Below are 16,126 nucleotides of genomic sequence, written 5' to 3' on the forward strand. Positions count from 1 at the left end.
TTCTTCCTCTTCACTGGAATTCTTTCAGTATAACTGATCCTAATTTTTATGGATCTGTGAAACCTCATAGTGACCTCAGAGTCACAGAGTTGTTTGTCACATATGTGCCACCATGGAATGGTGCCTTGTGTACATGTCCCAAAAAACTCCATAATTCTCTGAGTGTCTAGCTATGGCGGACTATGAAGAAAATAAATTTTGGGGCTGTACATGAGATGCATGAGTAATGAAGAAGAATATGGTATGCAGAAGGTGATTTAAGCTTTTGCATTGGAAGAGTTTGTAGAGGGAAAGTGTGTCTTGACAAGAATGTTATGTGAAAGCAGTCTGAGGGCCCATGTATGGGTCTGAGGAACTGGTGAGTTTGGGGCCACACACTTGAAGGAGTGGTATGAGAAGCAGTGCATGAGCACACGAGAAGATGACCAGCCATGATGTAAACAGTGGAGCGTGTCCTTCACTGCAAGTGGTTTGCGTAATTAGGGTAGTTGAGAGCATATAGAAATGGTGGCTACTGAGCTTTGCCTCTGGCTGCTTCACTTGATGTGGCACTAGAATGTGAGGAATGCAGAACGTTATTTGGTCACCAATGTGGAAAAAAAAAAAAAAAAGTCTATACCCATGTTGTCGCCCATGTATACTGCTAATGCATTGGACTAATTAAATTTCTACTGAATTCAAGGGAAACACTACTTTCTTGGTGTGCAAATTTGTGTTATCTGTGCTTTTTTTTTTTTCTTTCTTTAAACAATATACATTTTAATGCTTTGTATTTGTTTGAAAACATTGTTTGCTGAGCTCCAGAAACTCAGCTGATATCCTCAGTTTTTATTTCATTTTTGAATAGGATCCAGTTTGTGACAATGAAATCCTATTAAACTGAGTAAAAATCTGCTAAGCCTTCTATACACCTCAGGTGTCTGTCAATTTGAGGATAGTTTTTAAGACTGATGTTAGGATTTTTTTTCATGACGTTGAGAACAACTTTGAAGTAGTATCCTGTCAGCTTTGTTTGCCATAGCTAATTCTATATTGTATTTTATCCTGTACGTCTCAATATTAGCAGTCCTTAGGTACTGAAAATAGCATCATAAGAATTTCCTCAGGCATTTTACAGTGTGTCTGATGCCAGTGCAATTTGCAGAGGAATAATCTGTTTGACAATAAGCTCAATTTTTTTTTGTTATGTAAATTGCTGTTTATATTACAGTATTTTCCAGTTATTATTATTTGATTTTTCAGTATTACACCAAAATGGCTTCTGTTTTCAGTATTATGTTTTACTCTCATTTTATCCTTTCTTAAAATCCTGTTGCGTTACTGAAAATGTCTACCAAAAACCTAAAAAATATAAAGGCAAAGATGAAAAGTTCTAGGAATATATCCTACAGAAAACTCAACGACAACTGGAGATAGCTCTCAGCATCTTACAGTGGTTCTCTTCTGATTAACTGTTATGTTACATATGAGACAGGCTTCAGTTTTCTCTGCAGTATGTTTTTTCTATATTGTGAGAAAGGATATATGATTGAAGGTCTATGTTCCCAATGATTCTCCAAGTAGGATCAACTTTTCATAACATTTTTCATGCTAGTACTAGCAGAAAGGAAACAATTTGCTTTTAGAATCTCATTTCAGTGATAAAGTTCTTGTGTTCTTCCATCAAGCAGATTTATTTCTCATTAATTTTTTTCGTAAGAAAGAGTTGGTGCCGTAGGATTTGTAGGTTGCACAGAATATCACTTGCAATGCTGAACTGATAGCATTGCTTCTGAAAACACATCAAGGCATATGTATATATTTCTTTTTCATTGTTATTATTTTTAAATCTAAGGTGTCTTAGAACTTCTTTGATTAGACTACTAGGAAAAAAAGGATCTGAGTTGTTTACTGAGGATGTATATAGTACATGCACTCAGTAATATTAACTTCACTGGTTAGAATTATTGAGTCTGTATTGTAAAGACTGTTTACTCTTTGCTCTAGTCAAAATGCCATCCTATGCTACAGTGAACTTTTTTATGATTAATAGCATAGAGTTGAGTAATCAGGAAAAAGCAAAATAAAAGGCTTGATAGTATACACAGCTGTGGAGAAAAGCATATCCTGAACATCTTTAGTAGTAACTAGTAATAGAATTCTAGATATTGGTGTAGAAACTTTGTTACAATCAGTCTGTCATATTTTGAAAGGACCATCTGCAATTTTGTTGACTTTTTATGCTTTTTATGATACTGTAATAACTAAGAGTTTTTTCATCTCATATTTCACAGTTCTTCAAATCTTCCTAAGGGGGTTGTCTACCTTTTTTTTTTTTTTTTTTTTTTTTCTTCCTGTTTTTCACTAGTAGGGAATTTCTACTAGATGCAGCATTTCTGTTACTCGTATCTGGTTTCTGAGACACATAGAGAACCATAAGAAAATGATAAAAATGAGAAGACATTTTTGAAATGCTAGAAACTACATTTAAAGAGATTAAGCTGCACTACAGATTTAAGAGGGACACTTCCTCATAGAGATGTTATCATATACCAGTCTCACAGGATTTCTAGCAACTATTTCTAAAACATTAAGTACTGGCCACTGGTTTCTTATGTCTATATCACTATTCTGTTCCAATTGATAGGAATCCAGGTAAAAGTATCTGAAGAGAATTGTGCTAGCTCATAATCTGCTCTAATATGAGCTGTTTGCCCAGCAACAGAAAGCTAAAAGTGACATAAATTCCCATACTTATCCATCTCCTTCATTAGAGGCACTGCTTACCGTTCTGGAATATAAAAGCAGCTGGGCTGCGGAATTTGCCATATTTTTTTTCTAGTCGTGAGCTCAGATTTTCCATTGAAGTTACTGTAAGTTTTGCACAAAAATCAAGGGCAGTACATTGGCCAGAACGTGTGATAAATAAATATTTATACACAAATCAGAATGCTACTGACGGCTGCTTTGCACTTTAGAATTTAAATATTTTAAGAAGCATCTGTTACTAAACTGAGGCATCATTTCTGAAAGTACCCATATTTACTTAGTGAAAGTACACATACTTGGAAGTACACATATTTACTGTGATGAACACAGTGACAAACTCTTGGATTACAAGAATACACTTAAAATTATAAGGGCAATATAATATGAGTGAATTAAAATTATAATGAACAGACTGAATATTCAGTCTATGTGAATATTCTCTACTGTGAAAGATTAATGAAATGAATAACCCCTGATATTGTGCCTCAACTTCTTAGAAGCTGAAAGATTCCTGTGATCTATTTTGAGAGGCTTTTCTGATTTACTTACTTTTTAATATCTGAAAGCAAATATAATGAATACATTTTTTTCCTATTATTTCAACAACTAAGGGACACAGGAGGTTTCTGGTCTTCAGAGAATCACAGAATATTCTGAGTTGGAAGGGACCCATAATGATCATCGAATCCAACTCCTTTCTGAAGGGTAGAGTAATGACTGCAACCTGAGGGAAGTGCTGATGTTTATTATATTCTTTGGAACAAAGCGTTCCCACTGGTAGATACGTGTTACCCATACATAATCTGTATTCCTCCATGCAGAACTTTTTATTTCAAAGAACTGAAAGAAAAGATTAAAAGGTTTAATTCCTGTATTTGTTTGAAAGAGTAACAACTCTTTGTTTCACAAAGAGTGAAACAACTTTTAGACTAGAATATGTAGCTGCTGCATCTAGTTTAACTGGTGAAGAAATTCTAGTCCGTATATATACTGCATCTTCACAAGTAGGATGGTCATGGTCGTGGATTCTTACCCCTATATGTTTCCAGTTAGGAAAATTCCACAGGCATGGATTCTCTCTAGACTAGTATATTAGTATGACTTAGAGTAAAAACAGGCTGTAATTCAAACATGACATAATGTGTGTATATTACTGAGATTCTTTCCCACTGAAAGTGAATTAAGAATGATATTTACTCCTTACATAATACATATGAAATTCAAAGCACTTTGCAATTTTATAATGTTCTTGCATTGCTAATTAGAGGTTAAATAATATACGTATACCAAATTAGCCTCATAGCTAAGATACAAGCCCACAAATTTATTACAGAATTGTCATCGAACTACTGAATTGTTTTAAAGAATCAAAACATCAGCAGTTTCCTGTGAATTAAGTCACATCTCACTATAGACCCTAGCATAACAATTTTAAAAGACGCAATACTATAAACATTTAGGGATGAATGTCGTGATGTGCTCCCCCATACCCCCCTTCTTTCTCCCAGCTCCCTGCTCTGTTCTTGCCTTGCACAGCAAACAATGAGTAACAACGCTGACAGCACTCATAAAAACAGAGTAACAACCACAAATCTGTCTCAAACTGAGTGGGCTGAATGAACTGATAACAGACACCTGGCTCAACAGCTGAGGGCTATTTGAGCATGTGCCTTTGACTGTATGACTATGAGTCAATCATCCCATAAATAGAGAGCAGCTCAAGAGTCCTATGAGTTTGCGTATGTGGTAGCTGAATGTATAATGGGACCCTCCTTGAGTGGGGATGTCTCTCAAGGCTACACCTGCACAGAGATCCCTTACACGCTGATGACAAGACACCTTGCCAGTACAGATCCTTGGTAAGTGACTAATAGTTTGGTTTAGGCTTTGATAGATTCACTAAGATCATATGTGATCATATGCTTTGTCAATTTTGCTAAGATTAAATCTTTGATTGATTGTGTACATAAAATCCCTTAGACACAAGCTATTGGCTAAGTCTAGGGACTAGGAGTGGATCCAGATGCACCTAGGCTTCTTACCTCCCTGGTTCAAGGTTAGAAAGTAAGGGGGTCCACTCTGAACCTGGTGACTCAATGGGAGGGTCTCCTGTGTGTCTGTTTAACCCTACCATTTATGCAGTAAGTAATCACGTGTACCCAGCTATCTTGAATCTTGTTAAGTCACTCTTAAATCACTATATAATATTATGTCAGTAACTATATTCCTTCTTCTCTTTTATAGGCAAAGTGTATAGTGCCATTATTTCCTTCTGTGATAATGAGTTTTTCGAAGTTTCAGCACTACAAATTAATTATTTATGTGTCTCTAGGTAGAACCCAAAAAATCTAAAATACAAGATAGAACACAGACTGAATCCATGCTGATTATCACTAGATACTTCCTGAACCACACTATATCTGGGAGAATATCATTGATATAATAAATAAACAAATGGACAGCTTATTTATGACATTGGCTTGCATACTTTACAAATAAAGAAGAAAAGCTTTAGAAAAGCTTTTATTTTATTTTATTTTTTTTTTTTTTCTGCAATAATATGGAAGGGTAAGGGTCTAAAGCAAGAAGGGCTATGTAAGCAACAAAGCAGCACTGATTATCAACTGACCAGGACTATATGTAGCCTAAAAATACATAACATTTTGAAATCATTTTAAGCATCTACTCAAACACATGGCTTCTTCATAAATGAACTCCCAGATTTATTTATTTTTTTTAAGAAAGAATATTTGATTTTCTAGATGCATTAAGTCAGCAAGTACAGAAAGGTGGGTAACTTCACAGAAGGCTTTGTGGAAGATGAGGTACAGGGTATTATTTTTCCCTTAACAACAAAGCAGTTTGGGGTGGAAAGTGATAGAAGTGCCTCCACTCTGGAGAAAAGTGAGCATAGCATTCAAAAGATGAGTGTTAACACAGCTGTGAGCAGGAGTGAGAGTTACAGATGGGTACATACATAATACTGTGGGTATCATGCCTGGTCTTACAATTCCTCTTTAAAGGTTCAGCAGCTCTTGAGGCTTGAAAGCAAAACTTATGTACAATCTTGATGAACAAAGCCCTGCATGCCATGCTTATAAAAATCTGCACGGCCCCCTGAAATGTGGTTTGTCTTTCACATTGTTGTCACCACTGCCGAAACACACCGCTCACTGTGCTCATATCCATTGTTTGGTCTCCATAAACATTCAGCAAGTGTCAATGAATACCAAGAGGTGCCATTTCTTCTCACATGGAAGAATTCAGTGACATACCTTTGCTTCATACTCATTTCCAGGTCAGATGCCAATTTGTCAGACTGCTCCTCTGCTGCCAACTGTCATACAGCAACAAAATGTAATGGAGTATTGGAGGGAAAGTTCAACCTCTGCTGCCACACCATCAACATCTGCCTCTGGCATTGTGGACCAACTTGGTAAAATAAGAGGCATTATTTTTGGAGCAACCCTTGTACCTTATTTTGTTTACTTTTATCACCATTTAAGTGTCAGGGTACAATGGTGTAAGTGTATTTTAATTGCTTTGCATTTACGTGTTGTCATTAATTGCAGGTCTCTCTAAAGGCTTCAGTCATCAGACAAGGTGGTGCTCAGCCCTCATTGTTCAGAGAACTTGTTACCAGTACTTTTGTAACTTCTTTGTTTTACTAGTTTCTACACAGAAAACTTAGCTTCTCTGGAACTTTCAAAGTGAAGGCACGAAGGAAGCACATTTATCTGAATACAGCCATCCTCTGATCCTATTCAAGGTACTGTCATTACTTTTTTCTCATTCCCATTGAACATTCTAATTCAACTTCAAAAAGAATGTTTAGTTTAACCTCTGCTTGAAGAAATGAAATGGTGATCACCTTGTTAGCAAAACAAAGGAGGTCACATTCAAACAGACTTCAGTGGTGTCTGCCTGGAAGTTTAAAGTGTTTAAACTGGCAGGTGCTGGATAATGAGCACAGACACAAAGCGCTGGAACTTCTCCAGGGATTCTGATAATTTCCTCCTTAATTAATCTGTTTACCGAATTCAGTAAGCTAACTGGTCTAAATAACTGCCAAGTTGCCGACTTCTGTAAGCACTGAATTTTGCCTTTTACCTTTGCTTCTCCTCTGCTCCATGGGTTGGCGGTATCTAGCAGGCAGGCTACAGCTGTGCTTGGCTCTGGGTGCTGCCAGTGCGGTATCAGCAAGAGCGGGGGTCCGCAACACCTGGACCGCAGCATGCGCTCTGGACAACAAAACGCTAACGTTTAGGCTCCTCTTGCTCCAGCCTTGCCTGCAGGGCGGGGAGGGTACGGCAGGTGGCGCCACCGCCGCCATGGAGGCTACGTCAGTGCCCGCCCCGCAACCCGGAACCGCTTCGCGGCGCTTTTCCGTTCCCTTCAGCGCCGGCACGCAGCGGGCCCCGCGCTGCAGCACGGGCCGCTCAGGCTGCCGGGAGCTCCAGGCGTGATGGCGGCGCCGGCGACCTCCGCGACGCCGCCGAAGAAGATCGTGGCACCCACCGTGTCGCAGATTAACGCGGAGTTCGTCACCCAGGTGAGCTGGTCGTGCCGTGGCGGGGCCTTCCCGTCCTCGGGAATCTGAGGCGTGGGCCTTAAGGCTGCAGCGCACAGCCACAAAATAGCAGGTCTTGGTGAGCTGTCTTTGCGTCTTGTCAGGTGTCTCAAGGGGACTTTGCATCCCCTGAAAGGATGTGTTGTAGCTTTGAGGGATTTGCTAGAGGGAACTTAAGAACAGCAGCAATTAAAAGTGTTATATAGCAGCCTCTGCATCTAAAACTAATACAGAAAATTGCACTTCAGTTCGAAAACGTGTAGGTGTAGAAACTTTAGCAGTGAGAAGCACTATTGTACAAACGTTGTAGTTACTTAGAAACTAGTGTAATAAAACGTGGGCTTTGGGTCTGTTGTAGAGCTATCATGTCATTACTAAAAAGTGTATATGCTTACCATGTTTGTTTGTCTCTCCATACAGTTAGCAAATAAATATTGGGCTCCCCATGCGAAGAAAAAACTGTCTTTTGATTCAAAGGTAAATACTTCCATTTGAATCGTAGTGGGATGCTGACCAACCCTTTTATGACACACTACACTAACCTCTGATGGTGTCTGTATCATAAAAGGGTGTGGAAAGCTGCTTGAAAGGTCATCATTTACCACACTATAGTTAGAGGTGTGTTTTTTTGTTTTTTTTTTTTTTTTTTTTTTTTTTTTAAGTATTAAAATAGAGGCACTGTCATGAAAATGTGCTGCAATAGTGCAGTTCTTTTGCAGCCTGTTTGGTTTATTTTAGCCAAGAATTTGTGAGTAAAAGGATCTTGGGGATGGGGATACTCTTAGAAATTCATGAAGGGTGAAGGATAAGTATAAATGAATGATAATGCTTATTAAAAGTTTCTTTTGAGGGTTTAGATTGGAAAGCTTTATTACTGTTGTGATTGATATCTTTGTTTTTAACGCTTGAAGTTTAACTGCATATGTTTGGTTCTATGTTGGCATCCTGTAGTGTAGGATCCTCTAATGTTTTTTTCCCTTGTTATTTGGCTTAATCTCCATTTTCAGCCTCTGCTTGATCTTTGTAGTGTGTTGGTGATAGGATTTGTATGTGATTGATAGAACTAGGATGAAGATAAGCAGTTGAATTAGAAGTCTTTATGATGCAATATCAAAGTGTGCATATTGCATCAGGTAGAACAGATTCTTTTATTCCCGGTGGAAAAGCTGGGTAAGAATGGCTGGTTTTGGTTTGATGCTGTTTAAAAAATACAGCAACAACTGATGACCAGGTTGATGCAGGCTCTTCAGGACTATTTTAAATTCAACAGTAAGACAAAGATTAGTGGTGAAAAAGACTTACATATCATTTTGACTTTTATATAAAACTCTGAGTGAGACTTAGGTAATTTCTTCTTTATCTCTGAAGCCTTTGATCTGACCAGAGCTGAGATGTGTTTGGTATGATATATTTAACCAAATATAGTTAATCAGAGAGTAACTATGCACAGTAACTTGGAATGCATAAAATATATGAATGCATTTTCAATAATTTTATGACGTATAATTTTTAAATTGTTCTTACCCATAGGTTATTGAAGATGTATATGCAAAAGAAATTGTCAAATCAAAGTAAGTACACTGGTCACTTTCTGTTAAAGACAACCATTTCAACATTATGTGTATTGCAATTATTTCTGATGCTTCATAGGGTGCTTTAAAATACATTTGTATATTGAAAGCAGATGGGAGTGATATAAATGCATTGCAGTATAGTTGTAATAATAATAATGTTATTTCAAAGTTCAAATGTGACAAAAAGGAAGTTCATGAACTCATACTCCTTGTATATGAGTGTTGGACAGCTCTTGTTTGGTCTGGCACTGTATTGTGATTTGTTTGTTTTGTGTTGTGATAATTATAGAAGGCTGATCTCTTTATTGCTAGTTGTAGTGCCTCTGGCTTTTTGCTTTTTATTTATTTGTTTGTTTATTTTCTTTTTTCCCTAGTTTTTGTAACCAGATTTAAAGCAAGAATCTTATTTCATTGAATTTCAATGAATGAGGTAGACAATGAAAAAGAAGAGTTCTTATTTTTACATCTGTGTGTATAGAAATAGGTGGTAACAATAGAAGTTGGAAGCTCTTCAGGACAAATTCGAATTTTGAAGGCAATATTGTTTATAATTGCTTTATGGAAGTAATCTAAAATTGCTGTGCAGAATCAGAGCAAACTTGCATTTTCATTAACTCAGAAGTAATGCTGTTACAAACTGAATTAGCATACAGTCATAATTTTCCAGAACATGCTGTTAGCTTCTACCAATTTATGTCTTCAAGACTGTAAGAAAATGGTATCCCCGTACTGGAAGATCTGGATGGACTCACTGCATGCAACAAAACAAGGGGGGGAAATAACCATTTTTTTGTGCAGCTGTGCACAGAAAGCTTTTTTTTTGCTATGCTAATTGATTACTTTTCTTCATTTTTAGGTTTGCAATTAGAAAGATAATGCTTCTTGAATTCAGGTAAGCTAGATGGAGTAAAATTTTAAGTCTATTTTCTGTAGAAATTCATAAAGGTGGAGAAACAGATGCAAAGCAGTTAATCTGCTTGAAGTTTATATACTTGCTCTGTTTCTGTCTCGAGTCTTATGAGCAGGCAGAATTAGATTTTGCTTGAAGAGGCTGAAATATGTAAGTAGTAGCACTAGCTAGAAAAATAGGATAAATTTTTATTTATTTATTATTTATTGTTTCCTGCTTCCTTGTTAGAAAAGGTGCAAGAGAAAAAGTAAGCTGTCATTTTGGGTTTGACAGAGCAATACCATGGAGTTACTGTTTCAGTCATTTTTGTGAACATTCATAATATTACAAGTTTGTAATGTGATTTAAGTACTTTTTGTTATATATTCACATCTGCTACCATTTATCCTGTAAGTCATGTTCTCTTTTTTTTCCTTTCTTCTGTCAGTCCCTCAGGCTCTCTTGCCTTTACACACGAGATTTTTCCATTCGTATTTACATAGGTTTATCCTATATAATCCTATAGATTTGGGAACATAAAAATATTTTTATTAAAATGTATTGGAAGTTTATTGGAGTTCTTGGATGGAATGAAGTATGGAACTCCCTCTTGATTTGCGGGAGGATGGAGGAATTTCCTTCTCCTTGGAAGCAGTATACATCCCATATTGTATGTCTGAAGTTCTCATTTTCTTTATCTGATGCTACACATCATCTGGGGAATAAGCCACCAGGAAGTATAAATCCTTATCTGACTCTTATTGAGACTTCTGCTCCTGGTTATATATACATGCAAACCCTTGCTGTTTTGTTTCCTTTTTTTTTTTCTTCACTGTTCCTGGTACTTGTCTTACCCAAATTATTGGAAAAGTAAATAAGTAAAACGGGCTCATAAAAGGGCAAAAAGAATGTTAGAGCCAGCATTAAGATGAGAACGAGTAAGCAATTGAATTAGAAACAAACAAGAATTTCTGGAGGCATAAGGTGAAAATACGCTGTTGAAAATAATGGATTTAGAGATTTTTCTCCTAAGGAATAGCTATCCTGCATAGCTTCAAGGGGTAGCTAGAAGAGGGAGGCAGCTCTGTGTTCAAATTGCTTCTTATCTCTAAGCTAGTTTTAAGAGATTCTTCTGTGAGAAAGGTACCATCTTAATGAAGAAGCAGTGCTTGTTGTTGGGTAGCTGCTATTTCCCAGAATCCAGTAATTTTTTTCAGATTTCTTGAATTCACTTAATAAGGTAACAGTTTTGTAATTACTCAGATAGTGTTACATGGTAGTTGTCCTTTGCATCTTATGCTAGGAAGTGCTGCATGTGACATTCTGTAGTTAAGTGAATTTCTTTTCCTTCTGGGTAATCAGTATGAATTCTTTTTCTGATTATGTGTTGAGCTGTGGCTACTTAGGGCATTTTTAAACCCCTCTTATCAGTTTGTCCTCCTGATGAGAAAGTCATCTGTCTCTTGTAGCAGTTACGTGAATCTGCCATTACCAAGTTTGCTGAAGTGACCTGATTGAGAGTTAGCTTCAGGAACTGCTCAGTAACTTTAAAGATGACAAACCAACCTCGCCTGTGAATAATTGCTTTTTTGTGTGAGTGACAGATTATGTGGGTGGCAGCAACTAATGACATATTCTTTGTCTTTTCAAAGCCAGTACCTTGAAAATTACCTATGGATGAATTATTCTCCAGAGGTGTCCAGTAAGGCATACTTAATGTCAATCTGCTGTATGGTGAACGAGAAGTTCAGAGAGAATGTCCCTGCGTGGGAGGTAACCAATTACAATTACAGCTAGAATTGACTCTTATATAGAAATTGCTGTTTTTGCAGCATGTTCTCTTATACTGATGGAAAGTAGCAAAGCCTGCAGTGTTTAAAGTAAATGGTACTTCAGCTGGAATATTTCATATTATATAGTGCGAGTTAGAGAAAGCAGTACATGGATGAAAGATCACCTGATTATTTTTTTTCTGTGCATGAATCTTTTGTTCTGCTGCCTCGTTATCAGTGGCACTTTACTTTTTTTGCACTTGAAAAGGTCTGGCACATGCAGAGAAGTTATTTCTCTGATAGTAATAGGAAAAAGAGAACTTTTATATCTGTGCATATGAGAAGGCACTACTGAAAATCTGACATTTTATCTCATTTTCCTTGAAACCTGTGAGTAATGGTTTTGTGGCTATATTGCATGAAATTTTAAACTGAATCTCTTATTGCTACTTCTGTGTATTGTTTTGTTTAGTAGTAGCTTTAGAAATGTTTTTGCGTTTCTACAAATGGTCCACTTTTCATAGTCTGTGTCCTATGTATCACTTATGTTAGAGGGCAGATATAATGCAGTAGTCCCTTTAAGAGTTCTCCCACATACTGGGGAATCCCTGATCAGGAGGTTATCATCAAGACTGTGTTTGTGTTGCCTAGTAAGAATAAATGTCATAATGAAAAATTCTTCCATTTATGCATTTGAATGAATCTGGAGATCTCAAGTTGTGCTGTGTGATTGAAGTTTGAAATTTGTATCACCTTGACTCAAGATTAACTTCCTTTTCTGTTCCTAGACATTCAAAAAGAAGTCAGAGCACTTTCCCTTCTTTTTCAAATGCATTCTGGAAGCATCACTGGTTGAGGATGATGATGAATTCTCTCTACATGAACAGACAGTTCTCCTACTTTTCCTTGATCATTGCTTCAATAGTTTGGTATGTTAAGTGTAACTTTTACAATACTTACTGTGTGGTTCTGCCCTCTTAGCAGCAGTTCAGTTTTAGCAATTCTTTAGGAGACAGAATTTTCATTTATAGATGATGGTGATGTTGGATGGTGTTTACCCTTCTTTTTGAGGTTTGGTTTCTCTCTACACACAAAGTTGCAAGAGACTCAAGATTTGAAGTAATGAATTTAGAGACATATATTCAGTTACATTTCAAATGGTGCTTAATATTTTTACTGAAAAGTATGTTTTACCCTTAAATGAATTTGTTACTACAGGTCTCTTGGTTGCAAAATTGCGTAGAACTATTTTTATTAACATATTGCTGCATGTTATGATTTTTATTATTAAGAGAGATGATAGAGTTTTTTCACCTTTGAAAAGAGAATTTGGGTTATACTTGTCTTCACTTTTCATATGTTAGTCCCAAGGAACCATATGACCAGATTACTCTTAATCTGTAGTAGAAGCTGGACACAGTTGTAGATTCTAATTTGCAAGTGTAGAGAGGGAAAGAAAAACAACATGGATGTTATATGAAATACGTCTCTGTTAACGCTCTTGTCAGTGTATATATTGGACACAAGATGTATTAGTCAAAACCAAGGTTTACACAAGCAGTGAACAGTTCTAAGAGTTACTGGGGAGTGATGTTGTGTAGTTTCCTGTTAGGAAGTTGTGAAATCTAATACAGCAGCATACATTCAGATCGCAACGTCCATTGATTATTTTGCAAGATTATACTTGCAAGACAGGCACATCAGAAAGTATAAATGTCCTTAAAAATGCTTTCTATATCTCTAACTTTCTGACAGGAAGTGGATTTGATAAGAGGTCAGGTGCAGCAGCTCATTTCCTTACCGATGTGGATGGCTCTACAACCTGTAAGCATAATAATGTAACCTTCTAGGCAAAATGCAAGTTCTACAATGTGAGTTGTATAGTGACTGTCCAGTATTTGAAACGGTCTGCATTACAGTGGATCTGTATTTTTGTGTGCTTGGTAAACTCTTTCCTGTTTGTTGCAAATTTCTATGTTCATTTGCAATTGTATTTTTTTTCTCTCCACAAATCTAAGCTTTACTGATCATTGCTTTTTTGAAGTATTGTTTGTAGGCTAGGACATGAAAATGCTATAGGACTGGGAAATTGACTTGCTATGGAAATGGGAAGCAGTGAAATAGGAAAGCAAAGAATACCAAAAAGCCAACTGAGAAGGGTGTATGTGGTACTACTGAGGGAATAATTTTTAAATAGATGGATGATGCAGATGTGTGTCAGTGACTTCTGTAGACATTTTTCTGAATTACTATTTGGTATTATTGAGTTTCATTATTTGCTTTTCTTGTAAGAAAGACTTTCTTACCTTTTCAGAAACGACTGGAGCAAGAGCTGAAAAAGACACCAAAACTAAGAAAATTCTGGAATCTAATTAAGAAAAATGATGAGAAAATGCATGAGGAGGCAAGAGTGCAGTATGTTACAACAGATTTTTTTTTTTTCCATTTAAATCCAATGGCCGATGTATTGGCCATTGTAATTCAACTAAGTGGAGTTGTTATAATAATAATATTCATAATTAAAAAGCAACAGCAAAAGCCAGACAACCACTCAACAACATGTAAAGCTCACACATAAGGATCGATCGTGTTTTCTCTCTTGGAAACTATTTTGTTTTCCAGTAATCTTCATGTAAATTAATGTTACAGAAGCTAACATTTTATTTGATCAGTGAGTTTATGATTACAAATTTTAGAGCCAGTGGATAAGGGCTATATAACAGTATTGTATTGTATAGTTGCTCATGTATTTTTTTTCATGGCAAGGTCTTCACTCTCACATGAATTAAAGTGCTTAAATAAACTTGTGTGTATCTTACAGAAGTTAAATGTTCAAATAATTTTTGTATTATAATGTGATAAAGTGTAGGTGGTATCATACTTCTCTTTTACTTAGTAGAAGTATGGGATGTTAATCCATTTTTTTTCCTATAAGTTAAGAACAGATTCTGTAATCTGTTTTCCTGAGTGGAAGAAAGTTTATCATCTAAAGAACTTAGGAATGGCTCAAAACAAGTCGTTACCATTATGTATGTCTGAAAGCAGCTGACTTCGTACTTGTGAAAGATATTTCTAGTCTTCATTTCAGGAATATTAATTCTTTTGTCCTCTATTTGATTTTAGAGCATATCGAGAGAGAAGATTTCTTTCACAGCTCATTCAGAAATTCATTTCTGTGCTAAAATCAATACCTGTCTCAGGTAACTCCTGGTTCTTGTGTTATTTTGTTGTCTGTTAACGTGTCTTAAATTCTTTTCTTGTATTGAAGCATAACTACTTAGTTATGCTTCAGCCTGAGGTCAGAGACCTTATCTATACGGGGTTTTGGTAATAAGTCTGTCTGCATGGATTTCATGTCAAAGTTAATATTTGTATTTATGCTTTAAAAATGAAATAGCGGAAAGTTACTTTAAACATGTTTTATTTAGGTTCAATGTGGACTTAAATTACCACTATCCACAAAATATTTTTAATCGTGTACTTATATCTTCCATACAATATTAAAACATCTCAAAGCATGCCTATATGGGTTGTTATAAATGCATATCATGAAGCTGTCAGTAATATCATATTCTGTCAGTAATGTTGATTCATGGTGAGAGCAGAAACGTGAGTGAAGTTAAATGCTGTGAAATTTGACTACTCGTGATTTATGAGAAGTCACACTGACAAGAAATAATTATATGCTTGCCTGATTGAGAACAGAAAAAGTGTTTTTACAGAAGGACAGTAGCATTTTGACAAATAAATAAACTGCTTATAATCCAAGCACAATTTAGGTAACATCACTTGCTAGAATTCTGCTTTTGTTCTTAAGAGCTAAAACTTGCAAAGAGTTTGTGAGCTTTACGGAGAATTTCTGCGTATCAAGGGTTTTTCAAAAAAGGTACCTAACTCATCCAGCTTCTCAGCTGTGCAAAGACTGGTTTCCAAAGACTTGCTTTAACAGTATGCTGAAGGCTTTTGGAAATAGACATTCATTAAAGCGGATTTCATATTGTGTTCTGACTTGATCCTCTTAGCTTCTTAGCAGTCCACTTAAACTATATGCTGCTTTCAGCATTGTAGCGAAGCCCTTGATGATACATTTTGTAATGTTTCAGTGGGTCCAGTACTGTTGAAAGTACTGGTTCTTAGGTATTTTTTTTTTTTTTTTTTCATGCTTTTTAGATCTTCATTTGAAGAAAATCTTCACACCAATCTCATTTCTCTTTTTTTATGTATTTTTTTTTTTCTTAAGAGCGCTTCATTTAAATGTTTTCATAGGGTTGCAGAGTAGTTGAGATTGGAAGGGACCCTTCAGTGTTATGTAGTCCAACCCCTTGATCAAAGCACAGTTAGTTAGAGGAGGTTGCTCCAGACCTTGTCCAGTTAGGCTTGAGTGTTTCCAAGGGAATATAACAGGCAGTTGGACAGTCACTAAGGACTTTCAGCCAGTTGACCAACGTGCCACATACATACTAAAAATATTTTAGCTGAAAAGACATTCGTGGGAATGGGGTGAGATGTGGAAAGAGATCTTTGAGGGCCTAACATGTTTGAAAGATACTACACTTTACCTGAGTATATACAC

At 36.3% G+C, this 16,126-nt stretch overlaps 1 protein-coding gene across 1 annotated transcript in view; it reads left to right on the forward strand.

The window, feature by feature from the left end:
- Positions 1-7,079: 7,079 nt before the first annotated feature.
- Positions 7,080-16,126, forward strand: part of AQR (aquarius intron-binding spliceosomal factor) — a gene marked incomplete at both ends in the record, with an annotated part of 58,495 nt that continues 49,448 nt past the window's right edge. Inside the window, 11 exon segments of the mRNA XM_079537889.1 lie at positions 7,080-7,120; positions 7,122-7,188; positions 7,190-7,300; positions 7,739-7,795; positions 8,849-8,889; positions 9,749-9,784; positions 11,434-11,554; positions 12,342-12,482; positions 13,309-13,377; positions 13,868-13,968; positions 14,677-14,753. Coding sequence (XP_079394015.1) covers positions 7,080-7,120; positions 7,122-7,188; positions 7,190-7,300; positions 7,739-7,795; positions 8,849-8,889; positions 9,749-9,784; positions 11,434-11,554; positions 12,342-12,482; positions 13,309-13,377; positions 13,868-13,968; positions 14,677-14,753 — 862 coding nt within the window.

Source organism: Tetrao urogallus (assembly GCF_951394365.1).
Source record: "Tetrao urogallus genome assembly, chromosome: 6".
NCBI lineage: Eukaryota > Metazoa > Chordata > Aves > Galliformes > Phasianidae > Tetrao > Tetrao urogallus.